This window comes from Meleagris gallopavo, chromosome 3 (genome assembly GCF_905368555.1).
Source record: "Meleagris gallopavo chromosome 3, MGAL_WU_HG_1.1, whole genome shotgun sequence".
NCBI lineage: Eukaryota > Metazoa > Chordata > Aves > Galliformes > Phasianidae > Meleagris > Meleagris gallopavo.
In genome coordinates, this window is record NC_139406.1 from 60,952,318 (window position 1) to 60,975,076 (window position 22,759).

The following is a 22,759-nucleotide window of genomic DNA, read 5'->3' on the forward strand; positions in this document are numbered from 1 at the left end:
GAACTCACTGTACAAGCTACCAAGAACATACACAATTCTGTTTCTTACCAAATACAGTCACCTACACAGACTATAGGAAAGATCCTGATGAGAGGTACAGTTTCCCAAAACACTTTGTCCAATTCTATGGAGAGCGACCACAGAAAAGGTGGTTCCTCCTCTTCTATTCCATATGCTTCTTCATGCCTAGCTGCACACTCCTTACACAATCATTGCCAAGGCACAAAGTTTAACCAGCTTGATAATTTAAGACTTCATTGGGATCAGTGAGCTATTTCATCTCACTGTAAAGCAGCACAGACACTATTTGCCAGGCCTTGTGCACATCACGCATTTCAGGAAGCAAAAGCTAGAACAGAACTGCCTGCTGCAGCCCACTGGAATAAATACACTGCAAGATAGTATGAAATTCACCCACTTTCTTTCATCAGCATCAGTACTTTTTGTAATAATGAACTAAGTTTAAGAAGGCCAACAATGTTTCTTCATTGGGAAAGAGGAAAGGAGTCTGCAGCTGGATCTTCCTCTTCATGTTCTCAGTGTGTGGAGTGTTTTCTAACCCTTTTTTTTTTTCCCCTTGTAGCCCATGTTAAAATTCTTAGAGGTGTGTAATTTCCAATTCCAGAGGCTTCTATTCTCAGCACACTGCAACAGCTATTAAAAAAAAAAAAGAAAAAAGAAAAAAGAAGCTGGCAACACAGTGTTTTGAAAACTACTAAGTTCCCACAGGTATTTTGATCATATTTTTATTTTGCTTAAATTAAGCAGCATATGCATGCTATGCAGACCAGTAAATCAAACACTACTCAGGACAAAGAAAGCCTTCTCAGAATGAAGAACTGAAAAATGTTGTTCAGTGAGTTGAAAGGCTTTGTGTAACATGCAACCTTCCTCATCACATCACCTGTATTATGACAGAGCAATGTCTGTGCATGCCTGCACAGGGACCTTACCAGTTGAAACATAACACAGTTACACTGGATTTTAAAAACTAAAAGTTGGAAGCTTTTAACTGAAAGTTTAATTTGTACTTGATTTTTAAAACATGAATCAATTCTTTCATCTGGTTTTACGTTGTGGCTGAGGGTAACATACTGAAAAAGAAGTGCTTTAGCCACAATTACTGCTGTTGCTGGGGAAATATGGGATGTTAATTGTAACAGACTAGAATCACAGAAAGAACAGAAAATTAAATTCAAGGAGTAAACACGTTCTGAAGGAGACCATTTATTACTTTACTAAAGAATTGAGGAGAACAAAACCGTAGAGAAACAACCAAATTAAAACCGATCACCTAGAAAAGTCTCATAAAAGGATATATTAAAGCTATTTAGATTGGAGGAAATGTAATTTACAGAAAATATCCTTTTACTGAATGCAGTAGCATATGGTTTTCTGATCAGTATACAAGAATTCTGTTAGTGTTGTCTCTCTCTTACCTGGTAACAGCGTGTCAGACTATGAAAACCACTGCAAGTCTTAAGAGACAAATCAGCAGCTTTTCTGCCTTAATACCTAATTGATTTGACTTTTCAAATACTCATCCCAAGAATCATAAGTACCATCTGACTAACCCACAACAAGGAAAAAGAAAATACTAATTATAAATCAATAATTATGTCTTTAAATAAATGAGATTTACAACAGACTTTATAGTCACATTCTCTCTGTCATGCAACATAACATCATAAAGCACTCAATGCACATGCAGTTCATGGAAATATCTGCTATTCCACAAGAAAGACTTAAGAATTTACTCACTGAATTACATTTCAAACTTAAAAAAGGAGGAAAGGAGAAAAAAAAAAAAGAAGTCTTAAGGAATGATAAAATTTAATGGTTCATAGTACTACATAACCCTTTCATATTTCTCCAGAGCAGTTCGTACAAGTTAATAGGAATATTTTCCCAATACTTCCTACTGATTCAACTGATGGTACACAGCACTTTCTCAGCATATTTATCAAAGAGAAATGACCTAAAATATCCAGTCCTATTCTCACTTTTTTCAGCAATTTATCCAAGTGAATGTTCTTTCAGACAGCAAAATTCTAGCTTGGGCCACCTGTTTGAAAAGGCGTACACAGCGTGTGTGGTTTATGTTTCCTCCAATCCACCAGGAAATCAGTGTCTCCATTGTTTTAAGCTGTAAAACATGTTTGCCTACTTCTGGAGAAGGTGAATCATCAATAACTCTCAATATGCCACAGTAGCTCAACACGTTATCCTCTGAAGTTGAGAGAAGTCAAAAGGATGCCTGTCCCTGGAGACACTCAAGGTCAGGCTGAATGGGGCTCCAAGCACATGACCAAGCTGTAGGTGTCCCTGTTCAACGCAGGGGAGCAGGACTAGATGACCTTTAAAGGTCCCTTCCAACTCAAACGATTCTATGAAAAGCCCTTGTTATCACTGATGCATTTTTTAAGAAACAAATTTGGATCTAAGTGTTTGCGTTTTTCACTTTGCACACTGAATATAATATAGCTATCTGGGTTAACAGCAGAAAGAAGAAAATTCAGGCTACGTCTCTCTCCAAAACTGAGCGTGTGCATATACACACACACACATACACATATGGGAGCAAAAAAATCACAGATCCATATTTAATCTGTGATTTTTTTTCCTCCCTACATCAGCTTGAGGAGGAAATTTTAACTCAGGACACATTATGAACATTTACCTAATAGTCTGAGTCAGGAGACAGACCAGGACTGAAACTGTAGCTGGAAAACTGATTTATTTCTAGCCTCCTCGGCTGTTTATCAGGCATCCTAATAAGCTTTTTATGAAGAGTATGCCTTATCTACTAAAAAATAATGTAGAACCTTTTTTTATTTTGAGAAGTTAAAACAAACTCATAAATACAGGCAGGCAGATAAAAGAGCTGATTATGTGTATTTCTGGTGAAAGCTGTAAGAAATGTAGTATAGTATCTTATACAGAACGGAACAAGGTGGTAACACAAACTGTTCCTCTTCATGTTAAGTTAGGTTTTTTTCCCCTCCTATTAATGCAGTAGGTTAGCTTTCCTTATTTCTAGGATCAAAAACTCAAGAACTGTGTCAAACCCAATCCTCATACTCTGCTTGGAAAAACATGAGTTTCTGCCAAAATACAAAGATGAGAGAAGCAGAAACAAATTTTGCAGCAGAAGGTAAATTGCATTTGAAATAGGGAAAGCATTTTCAATCCAATCATTTCTCTCTGCTTGGAAAAGCATATCTGAAATTAAATATATACAGATCAAAATCTCATGAATCCATCCCTTGTCTGAAAGGACACAATAAGTTTCTTTCTGAAGAGCATCTTTAAGTCTGACCTTTAAGCTCAAAGTAGGCAAATGTGGGCAGCCCAATTAAAAGAAAAAACAACAAAGACCTGGTACTAAAATAGTACCTTATCCCTCTGTAATACACTTGCTGGATTCTTCCACCAAATACATTCCTCTAAGGGAGAGAGTTGTGCACAATCTGATGTGCTGCTACCAACGTAATCCCTTTTGCACTAGGCTGCCCAGAGAAGTGGTGGCCTGCTGCTAGAGAGGCCTCCAGCTGGTCCGTGGCCCTGCTTCCACCAGCAGCCTTCTTAGTTCCTTTCAATCAGCGTTTCTGACTCAACTCACCCATTTTCAAAGTATTTGTTACACAAGAACCTCACCTCAACATTCCCTTGCAGTTGAAGAGTGAGATAAACAAAAGGCTAAACAGAAACAATTCTGAGTAACTCTTAAAATTTAATCAATTATGGTTTAAAATATGGTATTTTTGACTGCATTGAAAACTGAAAAAGCATCACATACATTCAACAGAACCATCTCATGAAGTACCTGACTCAAGATAGGATTCAGTTTCATATTGCTGCATTGTCATCTGTGTGTTTTCACACACGCTGGTTGCTCAAACTTTTGTACAGGAAAGCTGCCACAGAAAGCTGGGAAGGCTGAGCAGCAGTGTGGGGTGGGCTTGCTGAACCTTTCTGCAAAGCCAGCCAAGAGCCAAGCGGGACTGACAGTGGCATACTGACCTGGTGCACATGAAGACTCCTAGGCTAAGCACCTTGCTTTTCAACTGAGTCTTGTTTCAAAAGCTTATGCTCTCATAACAGGATCAACTACATACAAACAGCAGAACAAATGACAGGTGATCTGACAGTAACAAATCCAGTTTCTCATTGTTTTCCTCAGCACCAATATCAGCAGAAACTTAAAGAAAAAAGTTATGACCACTCCACCTAAATAGTTGGCTTATTTACAAATAAAAGGTTTTAAGGCCTTACTAAACATTACTTAAAAAGTTAAGCTGTAACATTTTGCATCAATTCAGCTCCCCTCGTGTTATGTAAATATTCTGTTCTTCCTACATCACATACAGCACAACTTCTTACACCAACATGCAAAGTTTAATTCCAAAATTTGTACCTTCACTTCATAACATCATTCCCAGAAAACCAGCATTTTCATTATAATTGCATGTCCTCAGACAGGGATTTTCATGCAGTAGCATGAGTCCATTTAAAGGAAAGAAAACGTAGCTATGGCTAAGCATGCTTTTGAACACATAAAATTAAACATCAAAAAAAGAATTCAAAGACAACTTAGTAATATTTTGAACTTCTGCACTAGCCAGCTCAAAACCATTTCACCTGACTGCAGATGTGATGAACTAAATGAAAATAAACTTCAAATGAGAGACACAGAAGTCAACCAATTAAACTTGCCAGCCAACGAATGTCTGAGGAAATACATAAGCAGACCAGGGTCCAAAACTGCAAACACAACCAGAGCAACCATATCTCAGTTTTTTAAAGGAAGTTCATGTAATTGAGGACAGGGAAAACTGGGCTGCGTTAAAAGAGGAGTGGCCAGCAGGGAGAGGGAGGTGACTCTACTTGGCTCTCTGAGGTCCCATCTGGAATACTGCGTCCAGGCCTGGGGCCCCCAGTACAAGAAGGATGTGGAGCTTTGAGAACGGATCCAGAGGTGGGCCACTAAGATGATCAGAGGGCTGGAGCACCTCTACAATGAGGAAAGGTTGAGGGAACCGGGCTTGTTTAGCTTGGACTAAGCTAAGTTGAGGGGAGACCTACTGTGGCCTTCCAGTACTTGAAGGGAGCATACAGACAGGAGGGGGAAAGTATGTTTACAAGGGTGGATAGTGATAGGACAAGGGGGAATGGTTTTAAATCGAAACAGGGGAGGTTTAGGTTAGATATTTAGGAGGAAGTTTTTCACAAAGAGGATGGTGTTACACTGCAACAGGTTGCCCAAGGAGGTTGCGGATGCCCCATCCCTGGAGGCATCCAAGGCCAGGCTGGATGTGGCTCTGGGCAGCCTGGTCTGGTGGTTGGCGACCCTGCACACAGCATAGGTGTTGAAACTAGATGATCACTGTGGTGCTTTTCAACCCAGGCCATTCCACGTTTCTATGAAAACAAGCCCAAAAGTCAGAAATAAAGCCAGTAAATTGGCAAAAAACAAACAAACAACAACAAAAAAGCCAATCCTAATGTCCCCAACATCTAATTCACATTTTGCTGCGATTATTGTGTCTAAGTGAACTACAGAATCTCCAAAACTGTCCCCTCTTACCAGCACCAACCCACCTGTTGCTTATGCTCTCAAGCACAAGGACTGTTCCTTCACGTTTGACAACTCTTGGAAAAGTTTCATGTAATTACTGAAGGCACTTAAACTTTAGGGATCAGTGTAATTACAAGCTGTAGGAAATAGTATTTATCATTTCACTTTAATTAAGCTGTGTTCTTTACAGGTTTTCTGTACCTGCATAATGAGAAATTACAAGTACTTGTTCTCCCTTCAGTTACAACCTTATAGACTCCCTTCACATCCACTTTCTTTTCACAACCAAGAAGCAAGAGGAATACTCAACTTGACCTCTTTTAGAAGAATAACTTTGGCCACTCTTGCTGACCTCCTATGAGTATTTTCTCACTCCACCATCTCTTTGGGAGACAGCAAAACTGTTATGTGGAATACGTGGAATCTTTACAAAGCAATTTAACAATTTCATTTTCTTCTTTCTGTTTTCCAATTTGTCTTTTTGACAAAGGAATCAATAGTTCCATGGAATCACTCACAGCAACTTCAATTCTGTTTCCACTGATGGATAAAAGTCTCAGTGAGAGCCTCTGGTGGCACGCACAACACACACACACACACACACACACAACTGAGACCAGTTCTCTCCTCCACTTCCTCTGTCCTGCTTCTCATACTGATTAGTTTGCACTGAACGACAACTGCAAATTTCTCTATGAGTGAACTAGTGTAACACAACTACAGGTTTCAACAGGTTGATTTTGCTCTTTCATATATTTATTCTTGTCAATCTTCATCACCTCATAATTCACCCTGAAACAGCATATGCCTTTATAAAATTTTAATACCTGCTGGGAAACAGAATAACTCAATACCTTTACAAAGCAAGCAGGTTGAGGTTCAGTGGAATTGAAAAGCAGTGTAAAACTGAATTTCCACACACTTACCTACATGCTCACTGACTGCCTTACAGATACGTGATGGTTCATCTTCACCTGCCAAGTCTGTGCTGCTGCTTCCTCACTACAGTGCACACATCCATTCTGTTCTCCACCAGTTTTGTGTTATGCTACAATTCAGATGTGACAGTCCGACGTTCTCAAGATTTCCCACTCCCTTAATCCCCAGCACATTCTTCTTTAAAAACATAAAGTAGATTGATGCTAACATCTACTACTTCGCTCTCCTTTGTTAGGGATCAATAAAATGCTAATATTATATAGTTTATTAAACATTCAAGATTAGAGACCCTCTAAGAACTGTAATTCCAATGAGTTAATGACAGTTTTGATTTAAACTTCAAACTGAGAAAATCTTCCTACTCATACCACCATACCTATGATAATCCACTCTTACTCCGTAATTTTAAAAATCAGCCAGTACAAACTACTACTACATACATTAAGGATGCTCAAGTTTCACATGTTAGCCAAGATACGAAGACAGGCTCAGGAAGCTGAGCTTGTTCAGCCTGAGAAGGCTGCAGGGTGATCTCACTGCAGCACTCCAGTACCTAAAGGGACCCTATGAACAGCTGGGGACCCAACTTTTTACAAGGGTAGATAATGGCAGAATAACGGGAAATGGTTTTAAGTTGAGGGAGAGAAGATTAAGGTTGGATATCAGAGGAAGTTCTTTACAGAGAGAGTGGTGAGGTGCTGGAACAGGCTGCCCAGAGAGGATTTGAATGCTCCATCCCAGAAGGTGTTCAAGGCCAGGCTGGATGGGGCCCTGGACAGCCTGGTCTAGTATTAAATGGGGGGATTGATGGCCTTGCATGCACCAGGGGGGGTTGGAGCTTGATGATCCTTGAGGTCCCTTCCAACTCAAGCCATTCTATGATTCTCTGATACAAAAAGCAGTGACATCTCTGCTGTTACATTCATGAATGCAAGCACACAACTTACTAATTAGATGTGATAAGCATCCATGAAAGGATTCACAGAATAAAACAAATCTTGGCATATAATGTTGATTATTCTAAGCCAGGCACATGAGCGTAGTTATCTCTAAGTTGGTGTTTATCTTGACAGGTTTATTTTGAACCTTTTTGTTTTGTTAAAAATAATAATAATAATAATCCAGAGTTGAAGCTCACAAAATTAGATATGTAGCTATCAACTACCTGACTACAGGGCAGTCATTTACTATAAAACATTGAATACCTACGTGAGATTTCACATACTCATCTGTTAAGTAACCAGTAGCGTGAATTATCCCAGCATTCCTAATCTTTATTTCAAATTTATATCGAAGATCCTTAGAAGTTCCATTATACCCTCAGAAATGGTCAAAATATATGTAGTGCCCATTAGGCGGCTTGCTCACTAGTAAATTTCAGAAGTGGTCTGCAAGTAGGGACAAAAAAATCAAGAAGGAAAACAAATGACACTGCTAGACTTCTATCCATTTCAAGCACTAAAACTTTAAAAGTCACGTGAAAGTTCATGTCTGACTTATGCTACTGATAAAAATCTACTTGAAAAGCATTATGACACTTCCCCTTTCTGTAGTTCCGTGTGCTACAGAAATGGTGACAGCATATTTTCAAGATACGAGATAGCCACAGTTTAATGATTACCTATAAACTATCAAACTATACTTAAGAGAGAAAAAAATATCTACAGAATACACAACTGTCAAGGCGTTCTATTCAGTATTAATTGAATCCATGATTTCATGACAATCTGCTATGAAAAAGTGTACATTGACTAGCACAGCTGATTTTTTTTCCATGTAATTTGTTTAACAGCAATTACTTACACTTTTTACTGAACTTTAAGAGCATCGTTGGACATAGGATAAAACAAATTATAACCACAACAGACCTTCCAAAACTACCTTCCCTGTTACATACGGAAACTAACTATCGGTAGAAGTTTCTTTGCATTTTAGAAGCTGGCACACAACTCTCGCTATTTCTAGGCAATCTATTTGCAGCCATCTTCCATCAGCAGCTAATGCTGATCATCACAGAGGCATCTACTAGGTTACATATAATCTGTGCTATTCATAGCTTTTTTCCCCCTTCTTTAAAAATATATATGCATATATATATATTTACACACACACACACACACACACACAATGTACACTGCTAATAGCCCCTAACTTGTTTTTTAAAGCCTTAAGGTTACACTTTTCTTACTCGTTCATAGAGAAATTAAAGTCCTTCATTTCATTGCGAGGATATTTCACCTTGACCCAGACTTTCTGAGAGGGCCTCTGGACAGGGGGAAGGTTTTTGCTTTGAAGGGGCTGTTATTCAAGTGGAATCCTACACAAAAGCATAAAAACTCCCCAGGGGTAGAGGCAGGAAGCATCTCAATGCCATGTTACCTGCCTGAAGTTCAATACTGGAAGGACTGCAGAGCAACCAAGCAGACAGACTGCAGCTTCTGCTTTTAGGTGAAAGCCGGTGGATGAAGGATCAAATGGTCCAAATGCCCTTTCTCCTTTTTTACAGAAGAGCATTAGGAATCTAATACAGATTTTTGTCTAGAGCTTGAAAATACAACATTAAGACTCAGGTAGGCAGGTCAAACTTATCTCCTCTTCCTTTCTGCTTCTCAGACACAAAGCTAATGCTCCTCCAAACCACTAACCATTTTCCCCCCAGTCATGGCAAAGAAGAGAGACAACCTCAAAGGAGAAAACTATTTCTCCATATTACCAAATGTCTAAGTATTCTACATCTACTTATACGTACAAGATGAGCACACAATTACACAAAACAGTGTCATGGCTTAAATTACAAATGGAAAAAAAAAAATCTAAGAGTCTCATTTCACTGCAGGTAAAGAAAATGTTAATCATATTTCTTAGGCATTTAGGCAGTCTTCATCCAGCTTTCAAAATGTTATGCAAACGCGGCTCCCCTACTCTGGCAATTTTACTTACAGCTTTATAAAGCTCTGTTTCCATTTCAGAATAATGAAACAGAGGTTAATTAATTCCTATCCCCTTTCCTATATACTGTACAAGACGCAATACACGCTCTTGCTAATGTTACCATCCATTAGCCAAATGAAGCAAGCTAGGCTAAGATTCTGGATTTTCTAGCTCTCCTGAGTTCCAGGAACACTATGGCTTTTTATAAGCTGCTATGCTCTTGGTCCATGCAACAGTACTGTCCAGACTTTTACACACAATTTATTACCTGCATTAGAAGTACTACTTTGTCATGGCATCATCAGTTTAAATCTGTAGCACAGTTTTAGAATTCATGTGATTTGAAGCTATCAAAGAAATCAAACCAGTGACACACTAATTACAGTAAGAAGTAATTTGTATTAAATTTACAGAACAGGTTGAAAAATGCATAAGTGTACCTCAAAGGTACCTGTACAGCTGAGCCCTGTAGAATACAATGCTATCTAACAACTTAGTAGTAGAGCCCAACACTTTCACCACAATTTCCAAGTATATGTATTTGCTCCCTCCAGTTGCCCCCTAGCTGCAAAGCAGCACTGCGGTACAGAAGCGTGCTGGTCATTCAGACATTCCTGGCAATTCACTGCTGTGAAAATTGATGCTCAAGATTCCCACATTCACACAAAATGAAAACATAAAGTACTAAAACATCTCTCCGCCCAGCACCGCTCAAAATCTCTACACATGAACTATTTAAACACCTAGTCATACATTTCACATACACTGGTATGTGAAATGAACAAATAACATTCCCAAACCTGTCAAAATTATCAAAACATGAAGTGCTACGGACAACAAATGCAGGATTCAAATCCTCAATTGAATGTTTTTTGCATTCATCTTCCTCTGCACTTAAAAACACAGGCAAATAGAGATTGAATAAACTATATTTAAATGAAAATATGTAGCATTTTCAAGTCTCTTAAGAACACCTTGATGTTTTTTCTGACCCAAGAAAATCACAAAATGAAAGAAGATCTAGGGGCAGTAGACCACAGACATTTGAACATAACCCAATTATGCAGCCTAACATCAATAACCATGCAATCTCATAATGGATAACATATATGATGCGTGGGGTATGGGAAGAGTTGGGAGTAATAAAAGTAATGCATCCCAGACAGAAATTGTCAACTGCAGTGGAAAGGAAAGCTCACAGCAGTTACAGCAGAGATGTCTCAGCAGGAGAATCTCTTGGTTTGGGTAAAATTGAGTTGTTTAGGTGTGTATGTAATTCCACAATCAAAAGCCAGGGTAGGAGACACAAATGCAATATGTAAGGCACATATCACAAAAAACCACAACCAACCCTACTTATATAATGCAATTAGAATGAGCTCTGGATAGCTGAAAAATTAAATAATACAAGAACAGTACACTTGCAGAAGTCAGAATCTGGGCCAATGAAATAAGCAGCCACATGAAATTATCTAATTAGACAGGGGCTACTGGCCACTGCTTTGGTAAAGTGTTTATCTGCTTTACAGTTTTTTCTTTCCAGGTCCACCTGAGAAGCTGTTGAAAAACTGTGCTTTGTTCCAGCTCCAAAAACAATAATAAAGTCACAGGAGGATGAAATACATTAAAACTGAGCAGAAAAAATATTTTGGAAATCTAATCAGATATTGCAACCAAATACATAACTGCCTTGGAATCCTTCACAAACAGGAGCGTATTTGATGGCAGCTTAGAAAAAAGCCACAAGCAGCCTGCTTCACAGAATAAACTCCATTGGAGTGCAGCAATGGTTCAGGAAGTTGTGGCTGAAGAGGCAAAGTTCAGTGGGCAGATGATGGAGGAGGTGAAATTCTCTCTCTCAAAATAGTATTTGTTTGGTAGGAATGCATGTGTGCTTCCTCTTAAACAGCACTTCTACAACATATGAAATACATGAGTTTCTCAGTACAGCGCTTAAAAACATAACTTCACTTAAATGCCCATGAAATCAAATGCCAATTTTTTATTAATTTCCAAAAAACATTTTTTTTTTTTGGACGAGTAACAGTCCAGTGGGAATACATTTATAAAGTTCTGAAAAGCCAGATGCAAACAATCTCTGAAACAATTTTTCCTTGAATTAGAACAAATTTTTTTTGAAAGAACAGACCAAAACACAAGTGTAATGCTAATAAAACCAGCACACTGTTCTCCCTCCCATGTCCAAATAGAAACAACAGATCTAGGAATCTCAACTTTTGTGCTTTTCTTTGTACACCTCTTCAAGCATGTCTCAAATAATAGAATCCATCCAAAAACCAGGAATTATTCATAAAAGGAATTACCATAAAAGCTGTTTCAGGTACCGAGTCAGTAAAACCCTCACATTCCCAATCCAGGCTTCGAAGCTGCTCAACTACAGCATCTTTCCATGAGCTCATGTTTCTCAGGAACTCTTTTAACATCTCTTGCTTCCAACCAAAATCTCATTATCTACTAATGTGCCTGCACTGACTACAAAGAATACAAAACTTCAAACATAAAAAACAAAAGCAACAGTACAAAGAAAACCAAACCCAAAAGCCCAGAAAGAAACACAAGCAGAATCTCCAGCACCAAAGAGGGCAGAAGCTAAGATGACTGGATAGAAGCAACATGAAAGTGGGAAAATAGCAAAAAAATCTGTCAATATTTATACACACATATTTTTAAGTATTAGTTTGGCAGTTGTTACTTCCAACATTGTAAAGTTAAGAACTGAACAACACAGGTTGTGTTGTGTTTCACTAATACTCACACTGGTGGAGGGTACTTTTGGGGGGGGGGAGGAGGTTGGGGGGACAACAGATGTTAAATCTTCTTGAAATTCTTGCCAACTGGTATTTTCATTCTCACTCACCGCATGTCAGCTACTTCTCTACCTTGCTGACACTAACATCTGGCCATTACAATACTAATTACTGAGGTCATCCTATTCATCCTTTTAACAGTGTTGGCACAGTAGCTGATTTCTTCCAGTTCTTCGGAGTTTTCTCAGTGCCCTAAGACTTACTGGAAATCAATAAGGGAGTTCTGCCAGGTATTGCAAAATCCAGGGAGTCAACATGCCTATTTTTAGAAAGCTCTTTCACATTTACACTCAGAATAGGAAGCATGACATAACAAATATCATCTACCTTGTCCTCAAAACAGTTATTTCCATTTGACACTCTCCTGCATTCGTTAAGACATCCATAAAGCACATATGCCAGGGTTTCTGTTTGTTGGTATCAGTGAGATTTAAAGTTCTGGCACTAGGTGTTTTTCATAGAAACTAAGCACATCTGCTCAAGTGTCCTTGTACAGTATCCTCTACCTATAAAAACCTCACAGAAGTGCTTTCTGTCTTCCCTGGTTGTTTAAAGAGTTTCTGAGTATACTTTACATTAAGGCTTGGTTTGCCTAACAATAACCTACTGTTTCCTCTACTATTTACTCCAGGAAAGGGCATGGTAGCAGCTGTCAGCTATGTACAGAGCACTTCATGGTGCTGCCTGACTAGCACAGCCAGAACACATATTTTGTGCTTGCAAACACGCGTCGTGCGGTTTTGTCTCCTCCAACAGATTAAAGCTTTCTCCTCAATTCTCTTTCCTCCTCTCCACCTGCAGTTGTGCTTCCCATCATTTCAGCACCGATGCTCCATCATCCTTCTGAGATGAAAACATCCTGTCAAGTGTCCCTGTAATGCTCAGCAGTCTTTCCCATACAAAAATACATACAGGAAATCCATGGCTCAATGCTGGAAACGTGAAACACTCTTTCTCCTATTTTAAAGTCAATCACCAATCTGTGGCTGCCCTTCTTAGACCTGCATGAGAGCCATGCACAATCTCACTGCTCTTGCTTTCCAGGCTCCTGGCAGCCTGCATTTACTTTAAAGCACCAGAGACTTAAAATAATCAACACCAGTGGATAGACAGGTTGCCCTCTAAAAAGACAAGACTTCTTCACCTTGGCCTTTGTGAGCCTTTGTGATTTTCAGGGGTTTCCCCAAAAACAGGAAAGGAAGACAAAAAGACAGTGGCTGATGTCACCCACGTGACAGTCCTACATGACAGCTAAACAAGGTGATGTATTTAACAACAAACCAACAAAATGCCAGCTCAACCATAACTACTCACTGAAAGCCTACAGAAAAGGACATGAATCCCATGTCAAGAAACAAAGCTAGGTTTTTTTTTTTTTTTCAACTTTGTACAACAAAGACCCACAAGAATGGACGCTGCTGTCATGCTGAATAAAAAAATAAACTAATGCAATAAGACTAACAGGAGATGGGAAATAAATACAGATGAAATCCAAAGGAAAAGAGAAAAAGCTGGCCATTACAGGAATAACACACCGGAAAAGGATATGCAAACAGATCAACTAGGAAAGAAACTACAAAACAGGACAGGCATCTCACTGTAAGAAACAGATGCACATACTGTTGTCATACAACAATTTCTCTTTCTAAGCTTTATCATTCCAATCACTGCTCTGAAGTAAGCAGAATAAATACTCTTAAAAGCTGCCTTACGTTACAAGTCTTCCAAGACTGTTTTAAAAATAGATCAAAAAATCAATATTAGAACTTTCAAAATATCAAAAGGCTTTCATTCATGATGTATTTCAGAATGAAATCAGAGCTCCACCTGAAAAAACACCTGTTTTATCTTCTTTTTCTAAGACAAAAAGCAATTATTTGATACTCATTTCCCACCAACAGTCTTCCAACTCAAATACAATCTACCTTGTTTTCTACAAAAATATTTTTACGTGCACCCTGCCAACCATTTCCTTTCTCAAGGGAGGTTAAAGCTTGTCAGCACTGCCATTCTACACAGCCAACAATTGATTATATTCACAACAATTCCCACTATACACCTCTTAAATTAGCCCCATAAATCTGACATAAACTGCACTTTACACCTCAGATGGAGAAGGCAACCTGAAAAGAAGTTCACGTGGCCAACCAAACCCTACTGCTACCAAGCTACATTTGAAACCTTTGTGAAAGCGCACAAGAACTTTACCACAAAGAGAAACGTGCTAAAGCCCAAGCACAGCAAGCAAGAAGAGGGAAGGATTTATTTTTTTTAATATATCTTGATTTGCAATAGCAAAAAATCTCTATTCATCCCTCTTGTTTACTCTGCAGTGTGTTTCAGAAGAACAATCACAACCAGAAAATAAACTTTGCATGGACAATGGCGACTTGTATATTGTGAAAATAAATGCCTATAGCACATGCAAACAGCAGACAATGGTACAATACCATGTCAATCTCCATCGAAAAGATCACTGAAAATTCTGGGTTTGCATCTAAAACGAACAACTGGATTTGATAAATGACAAAAGCAGTCTATCGAAAAGAGCATCATCCAAACTATGAACAGAAATTTTGCTCATCCAACATTCCTCCCACCAAATTGAATCCGGAACACAGTAATTGTCTTCAAAAGGCATTTTTAAATGTTCATACTGAAGTTCTTCAATGCATGCAGCATTTGCAACATGTATATGCCTTTTAGTATTGACAACTAGTTAGCTTACCTCCATTAGAACATGGTTGTAAGTACATGCAACAAGACACGAGAAAAATGATAGCAGGACAGGTAAAGAGAGACAGATAGAAATGATGCTGGTGAGGTTGTCCCAGGCCATTCAGAAATCTGTGCAGGTAAAGGTCAATCTTCCCACCCCTGAGGCTAGAGATCTATTCCAAACTTGCTTGTCTTAGAAAAACTAAGGTTCAGTACTTACTAATCTCCCACATATGCCTGTAATGGCAGCACAAACAGCATGAAGCTTTTACATCCACACTGCAGAAGGATCCTGGATCCTACATCAGCAAGATGCTGAAAGACTGCACGATCAGAGAGCATTTGAAGAGCCTTTTAAAACTGCATTTCAGCCCTCTTCAGTTAATACTTTCAGAATTCCAAGCAGCACATGCACACTTCTCTTTAAAGTGCACATTAGTTACATATCTTTATCGCTTCATATTTTTTGCAATTTGGAGATTTGAAGAGAACTTCTTGGGTCCCAGTCTGCACACAAACGAGCGCTCTTTATACACACAGGGAATTTGTTTTGTCAGCTAGGTCCTGCTATTAGCTGCCCTTCCAAGCAGACAAACCCACAGCCTGGATTCTGACACAACACGCTGGCAGCTTTTGTTCCTTCTATTAAAATTTTTATATCCAACTGAGAAGAGCTTTTTTCCCCAAGACCTTTTATGGACTGCACACAATGCAGTATGTTTACAGTAAACTTTCCTAGAATGTAACAGACAAAGAGCAGCACAACCAGCAGTGTAGGGACCTTTCAATGTAATCCTGTTAGCTAGATGCCTGATGCTGTGCAAATGGACAATTTTAAAGATAAACTCCCTCCTTACACAGCTTGAAAGTAAGCTGCTATGCACACAACAAAAAGTTTCTAATTACCCGTATTTCATTAGGTGACGAGGGAAAGAAATGTAATGTTTCTTACATACAGAAAATGTCTTTCAGAAAGAACAAATTTACACGAAAAAATACATGAAACCTGGAGCTGACTATTCTGCATCAGCCCAGACAAAACCTGGTGGGTAGAAAGACACGGGACGTGAGTTACCAGGCTTAATTTCCTCCCTATGTCACTATGTCAAAATATCCAGCGAAAAAAAAACAATAAACACCTTTGGATTAGTAACAACTGCTAGTAGTTATGATTTTTGATACAATAAACAACATCTTGCAGCTGGAAAAAAAATCCGAATAATGAAGTTTGGTATTATGTAAGATACTTTCAGGGAAGACCAATCAATTAAACGCTCGGACTGCAAAAGATGATGTTGGCCTGAGAATGTGTAATTACTGTCATGATTTTAAGAGCTACCTTTTATACAAGAAGCATTTAGGAAAAAAAAAAAAAAAAAAAAAAAAATCAAGAAAACTTTAAAGTTTGTCACAGTTAACTCCAAATCCACCTTAACTCTAAAGCACTGTTTTACTGAATTTTTATCATTCATTTTACTGGTCTCTATAATTAAACAATTGCACAGGAATAAGAAACATTTACTCCTTGCTTAAGGTGGCCAGGAAGTGTCTGGCCAGAAAGTACTTCTCAGGGCAGATACCATCTGGTCCTCCAGAGGAAAAGTGAAACTTATGCATTCTAGTTCCAATTCTGCTACGAGCAACACAGCCCAGCCTTAATCCCAGCCAGCCAACATGCAAAATAGGGAGGATGTTTACTTTTCTCTGAGAAGCCTTCTATAGTTAGATGTGAGCAGTACTATTTGGGAGTTACACATTGCCACTGTGGAATTAAATCTCCACAATGCACAAAAAAAGACATACTACATTCATAAACAATCACCAGATGTATTTTGCTGTGCCATAATCTAACGTCACTAACTTTCTGATATGTATGGTAATTAACATCATTTCTGGCATTTCTAAAGTCGATGATACCTTTCTATGCACCTTAGCTAATACACAGAGTCTTGCATTTCTTTTACCCCTGCTTTGCTGTCTTCTATACCCGCACATGATATCGTTGCTCTTATTTATGGCCCAAATAGTGCAATCAGACCAACAAGACAAGGTTTCACTGAGGCTGCAGCACAGCAATCACTGGAGTGTGTGCTGGGGGTCTCCTGGCACAGATCAGCGCACAAGAGGCAGGCTGCACAACCCAGAGGCTTTGCTTTGTCAGGTGCACAACAATGGACCGTGCCTGGGAGGGATCCGGTGACACTTAAGGCAGATCTCCCTACTGAGAAAACAAAGTACAGCATAAGCTCAAGGTTAACACCAGCATTTGATTCTACAGATGACATACAGGCTGAATGCAAACTCAGCTAAACAACAGAATATTTCTCCGCTTTATCTCTAACTTAATTATGCAGTATGAGGTCAGTGGAAAAGCCAAACGGATCTGTCAAAACTGTAAGACTATTATTAATAAATTAGGGTAATAAATGAGTGATGTAAGAACTTTTTCCAACATACTTAATTATTAAGAAATAAAGAGCTGAACTACTGCCATTTCTCCCCTTGCATTTGTCAGACAAAGCCAGAAAGCAAACAGCAGCACTTTTCTTTTTTAATGAAAAATATTTTAAAAGAGAAATGAACAGAACAGAGAGCTTGAAACTACTTCATTTTTTAAAACAAGCGAGTTTCAGTATTTTTTCTTCAAGCAAATCGATTTGAGCAGACATTACCACTGCACAAAAAACAAGAATTCATAAAATAATAATCCCCAAACCCAGAAGCCATTACACACAAATGGGAGGGATATAACCCATTTGCGCATTATTTCAATGAAGCAGGCATCTCTCCAGAAGTGTTTCAGTAAACATGCTGTGGGTTTTTTTGTTGCTGGTTGTTTTTTTTTTTGCCAGGAAGCTTCGAACCCCCCCCTGCACTCGCCACCGGCCCAAATTCCCCTTTCAGCTTTCCGGCTGCTGGATGTTGTGCGTGCTTTGTACACCCCAGCGCCAGCGCTTCTACGATGCTTCCACCCGAGCGCTGCCACAGCGCAGACCTCACACAAACAGAGCACGGCGCTGCGGCACTCCGACCCCTTCCCGACAGCCGCCTCTCCCCCAGCAGGGACGCGGTTAAGCTCTCCTCGCACACCTCCATCCCTCCTCCCCGCAGGCCCAGCCGCGGCCTGGTGTCATTGTCTGTCGCTCGCCACCATCCTTCGGTGTCACCTGCTCCCTCCCTGTCTACTTCCAGGTCAGCCCGGCACCCGTCTCTGCCTATTCATCCTGCGAGCGGGAGGAGGAGGAAGAGAAAAGCCCGCCGCAGCCCGCAGCCCCGCCGTCACCCCGGGGCTCTCCGCTGACAGCCGGGCGGTGACGCGGCCAGGCCTCGGCCTCCCACCCCAAGCCTCACACACAGCGGAACGAAGCAGATCCCCCGAGCCCCACGCCTGCTCCCCGCCAAGCCTTTCGCCCCCAACCCTGCCAGCCCCGCTCCCCACAGCCCCGCAACGCCGGTATTTGGGGGCAGGCGGCCCAGCCCCGCCCGCGGCTCACCGAGGGCCACCTCGCAGGCTTTGCGCAGCTGGGAGTGATGCGCCTTCTTCACCTCCTTGTCGGCCAGGATCTTCTCCAGGGCCCGGGTCAAGAACATGTTTTTCGTCTTCTTCCCTTCATACATGGGCGCGATCGAGCCGGAGGAGGGCAGGGTTGGGGAGGGCAGAGGGAGCGGGGCACCGGCCGCTCCCGCCGGCGGAGGGCCGCGAGGAGCCGGGGTTGAGGAAGGGCTCCTCGCAGGGAGGGCCGCGGCGTCCCGACGCCCGCTCGGAAGGGAGGGAGGCTCGGGTGGGCCCGGGCAGCGGCCAACCCCCGCGGCGGAGGGAGAACGAAGCCCGCTCCTCGCTGCCCGCTCCGTCACCCCCGCCCCGTCGCGCTGCGCGCTCAATCCCCGCGCCGCCCCCGGTCCGCGCCCGCCTCCATCAGCAGCGACGGCAGCGGCGGCGGCAGCGGCTGCAGCAACAACCTGCCCTCGCCATGTTGGAAGGAAGCGACGTCAGGGCCGCGGCCGCACGGCTGCCGAGCGGGAGGAAGCGGCGGCGGTGCCCCGGGGGGCGGCGGATGGGGGGAGGGGGACGCTCGGCTTCTGCCCGCCCCGTAGACGCGCTACAGGTGGAGCGGAGCCGGGGGAGGCAGCGAGGAAGGAGGAAGGGACGGGTGGAGATGGCTGCTGCCACCTGGGAGCCGGCTGAGGAGCAGGAGGAGGGGCAGTGCTTCCCTTCCGGGCCACCGGCGCGGGGAGGGGAGGAAGGCTCGCCGGGAAGTGCCACCTGCCCCAGCGGAGCGACGATCAGATACAGAGGAGCGGCCGTCCCCTCCCCGGCCTTGCTGAGGAGAAGCCCTCGGGGCTGTCCCTCAGGGAGGAGCGGCCGAGCGCAGAGGGCACCACGGGGCGGCCGTGCTGGGGTTCCCCGCCCTCCCTCTCGAGGGGCGGCCGCGGCGCCGTGGTCTCTTGGAAAGTCGTGCCCTCGTCTGCTTCGCGTGGGTGCTTTCGTGCTGCCCCTCCGTATCACCTTTACCCTGCGCTTTTCTAGCGCAGTGACTTTTATTTTTTCGTGTCTTGTTGAACTCTTATAAATTTTTCAAAAATTATATTTTTGTTTGTTTGCGTTTTGGCATTTGCCCTCTTGGGATGTGAAAGGGTAATGTCCTCCTCTTTGGTTTGGGGTCAAGAAAATCTCCATCTGATTCTGACCAACAACATCAATTCCTGTGTGCAAAGACTAGGATTATTTCTAATAAAACGATAATTTCTACTAAAATTTCTAATAAAACTGGTATTTAAAAGTAGAATCTGGCAGTGACAATAGCTAGGTCTTAATTATAATTCTTTCTTAACCTTAAAGAAAAAGCAGTACTTTTTCTCTAAATCAAAGAATCAAAGAATGGAAATGGAAAGACAGGATCTCCAGATCTGCCTTTTGGGCAGATCTGAAGGTGGCAGGCCTGGAGGAGCCATCTTGGGCCTAGCAGCACTGGATGCTCTTTGGAAGGACCCCACAGCTAACTTCTGCTGTCTGTTCCTGACGAAAATACTAAGAATGTAGATTTTAGCTTTACAGCAGCGCTGTGAGATCATTCAAAATCACATCACCAAGCGCACTGATCCTTGCAACAAATGCACAGGGGGATTTATTGGCCCTTTTCAGGCTACGTTGGTCTGTGGAGAAGACTGCATCTTCAGCAGCGTGGCTACTAAGCATCTTAGAAATTACTCCCAATCATTTGTGCAAGGGAAAACGTTTGTCAATTCTCCATTTTGTTCAGAATTTTGGATGTCAAAATGACCTCCGTCTCTCAAAACTGATAGCTGATGAACATGTGGCAAGAGTAAGAATTTTCACAGACTTGCTGGTAGTTTTTACACAAACCACCGGAGTCCACATTTCCATAGCAAAGTCAAAGCTTGCAAGTGTTATTTAGCATATAGAGTTTGCTATTGATTTTCACGGTTCATTTGGCAGAAATAGACTTGCAATTAGACTATCATGAAGACAACGGCTATCTGTATCTAAAGAGGGCACTGAGGACTAAAGCTATCTATTCTGTTCATATTAATGTCTACTTTCTTATCTTGTACGCAGGATTATTTTATGTGAGTATTTCAGTTCAGCATCAGTGTTTTAGTTGGGTACATAGAATTGCTATTTGGAATATCACACTACTGGAAGTAAAGGCCTGTCAAAAAGACACTGTTCTGTATATTTCTCTGCTGTTATAATATGAATAGATTTAACTTCTTGTTCTGTTTTGATTTCTTAATGTAGTTTGAATCTTCAGTTTCTGCTCTCAGGTTCAAACAACTGCCATTCAGTTCACTCAGTTTACAGCTTGGCACAACTGATATCCTGCATCCAAGTGCTAATCACAAGGCAACTCCTGCCTAAAGCCCACAATAGTGTACAGCCAGTATGTAACTCAAAGGTCTATTCCTGAAATTATGCACAAAGATCTTATTGTAAATCATCTGTTGAGCACATTGACATTGATTGAGCACTTTCCATCCAAGAGCTGAGCCAATAATGGTGGAAATCACAGGGGAATAATGATATAAGTATTGGCGATGGAAAGACAGTCCAGTGCCCTCATTTAGGGCCATGATAGGAATGGTTGTCATCTTGTGTACAGGGTCCCTGAGTGCTTTGGATAAAGTCATTAGTCATCCCAGCTTTATTTACCAAGGAAGCCATGTATTAGAATAATGTTTGATATAAAGACTTCTATGGACTTTGAAAAAGCATTGCGAGGTCAATTTTTTTTAGTGCTGGAGACTACAGGCCATAAAGAACATATGCTTTGCTGATTTGCTGATACTTTAAAAATCTAGGGTTATATATCTGTTGAAAGGAGAATTAGAAAACACGCAGGAAAGAAAGGCTGAAGGTTTAAAATATTTCTATCTTACATGGGTTCCTAACTAAACTAAAGATGGTATCTTACAATCACAGGTGCCTTGCAAAATGGTTGTTAGATGTGATGGTTTCACCTATATCTGTTTTGATTCCAGCATGCAGATTTCTCCTTTGCTTGTAATTAGCATCAGTCAGTGGCTGGTCCAGGGACTGGAGTCATTGTAGCTGCAGTTCCCAATTTTTTGTCTGGTAAAGTCCTGAAAGATATTAAAAACTGAGTGATACTTTGCTTCTTGACCTGCTAAATTTGTGGTCAACGTGTATGAAATGCTACATTTACATTTACATTTTATTACCTCAGAAGAGGCGTGTTGGTAAGCATGTGCTGCAGCACAACGGCATCACTGCTTTGGTGGAGCCTTTATGATTAAACAACAGCACAAGAGAAAAAATGTATTTGAGCAACATTAAAATATATATTTTTATATATTTATAATGTTTCATGTATTTAAAATGTTATGAGTATTAGATATTTGTTTTAGTTAAAAACTGTAGACAATTTTTTGTCTGACATGGAGCTTGTAACTACTGCTTTTGATAACTTTATGTACAGCAACTCCAGAACAGTGCTTGCTTGAAAATCCTGAAGAACTAGGATTTAAGCTTTTACTTCTGTCCGGCATTGAAAAATGGTACTAAAAGTGCAGTTTCATGCTTGGATCAAGCTGATCTATGAATGTTTCAGCCTCCCAAAGGGAGCCGTTTCACCCCTTCTTGTGCTGATGCACTTGTGCAGCTCTGCAGTGAGTCAGTTCAGCTCACTGCTCCAGCTGGAAATCAGCCTTACAAGAAAATGCAGTTTTAAATGAGATCGGTGAACTGTTCAGTTTTATACGCTCATTTATACGCTCTTACGCAACGAAGAAAGGGAGTAAATGTGGTCGGGGATGGTGAGGGGACTGGACTACTGCTCATGGTTGCACTGAGTTGTTAAATCATCTCGATAAGCTTTGAAACAGCACTTGAAAAGCTGGGCTGTGTTTGCTTTAAGCAAGATAAGACAGAGCTCCTGCTAAAAGATACAATCGTTCTTCCTGCTCCTACCTGCATGTTTCTGCTTTCTTGGTCAGCACAAGCATTTGCATTGTCATGTTGTGAATTATATGCTGAATTATGTTCAGAATTTAATTAGGTTGAAACTAACCAGACAAAAAACAGAGCTTTTAAATACACAGATATATTCCATACTCTGCTTCAAGCAATCTCACAGAGGCTTCTTGGCTCAAGGGAGGGAGTTACACGAAAACAGGAACAAGAAGAGAAAGAAGAGGTCAGACTTGCATTTTTGGGCAGCAGTGCCAGCACGAAGCATTGTTTAAACTGATGCTTCACATATGAATTATCTTCAGTATTTGAACT

General features: G+C 41.0%; 1 protein-coding gene across 1 annotated transcript in view; it reads right to left on the reverse strand.

Moving 5' to 3' along the window:
• Positions 1–19,226, reverse strand: part of ARFGEF1 (ARF guanine nucleotide exchange factor 1) — an 82,983-nt gene extending 63,757 nt beyond the window's left edge. Inside the window, exon 1 of the mRNA XM_085221206.1 lies at positions 18,489–19,226. Within this exon, the coding sequence (XP_085077332.1) occupies positions 18,489–18,612 (124 nt within the window). The 5' untranslated portion in view covers positions 18,613–19,226. The remainder of the gene's footprint in view (positions 1–18,488) is intronic.
• Positions 19,227–22,759: the final 3,533 nt, after the last annotated feature.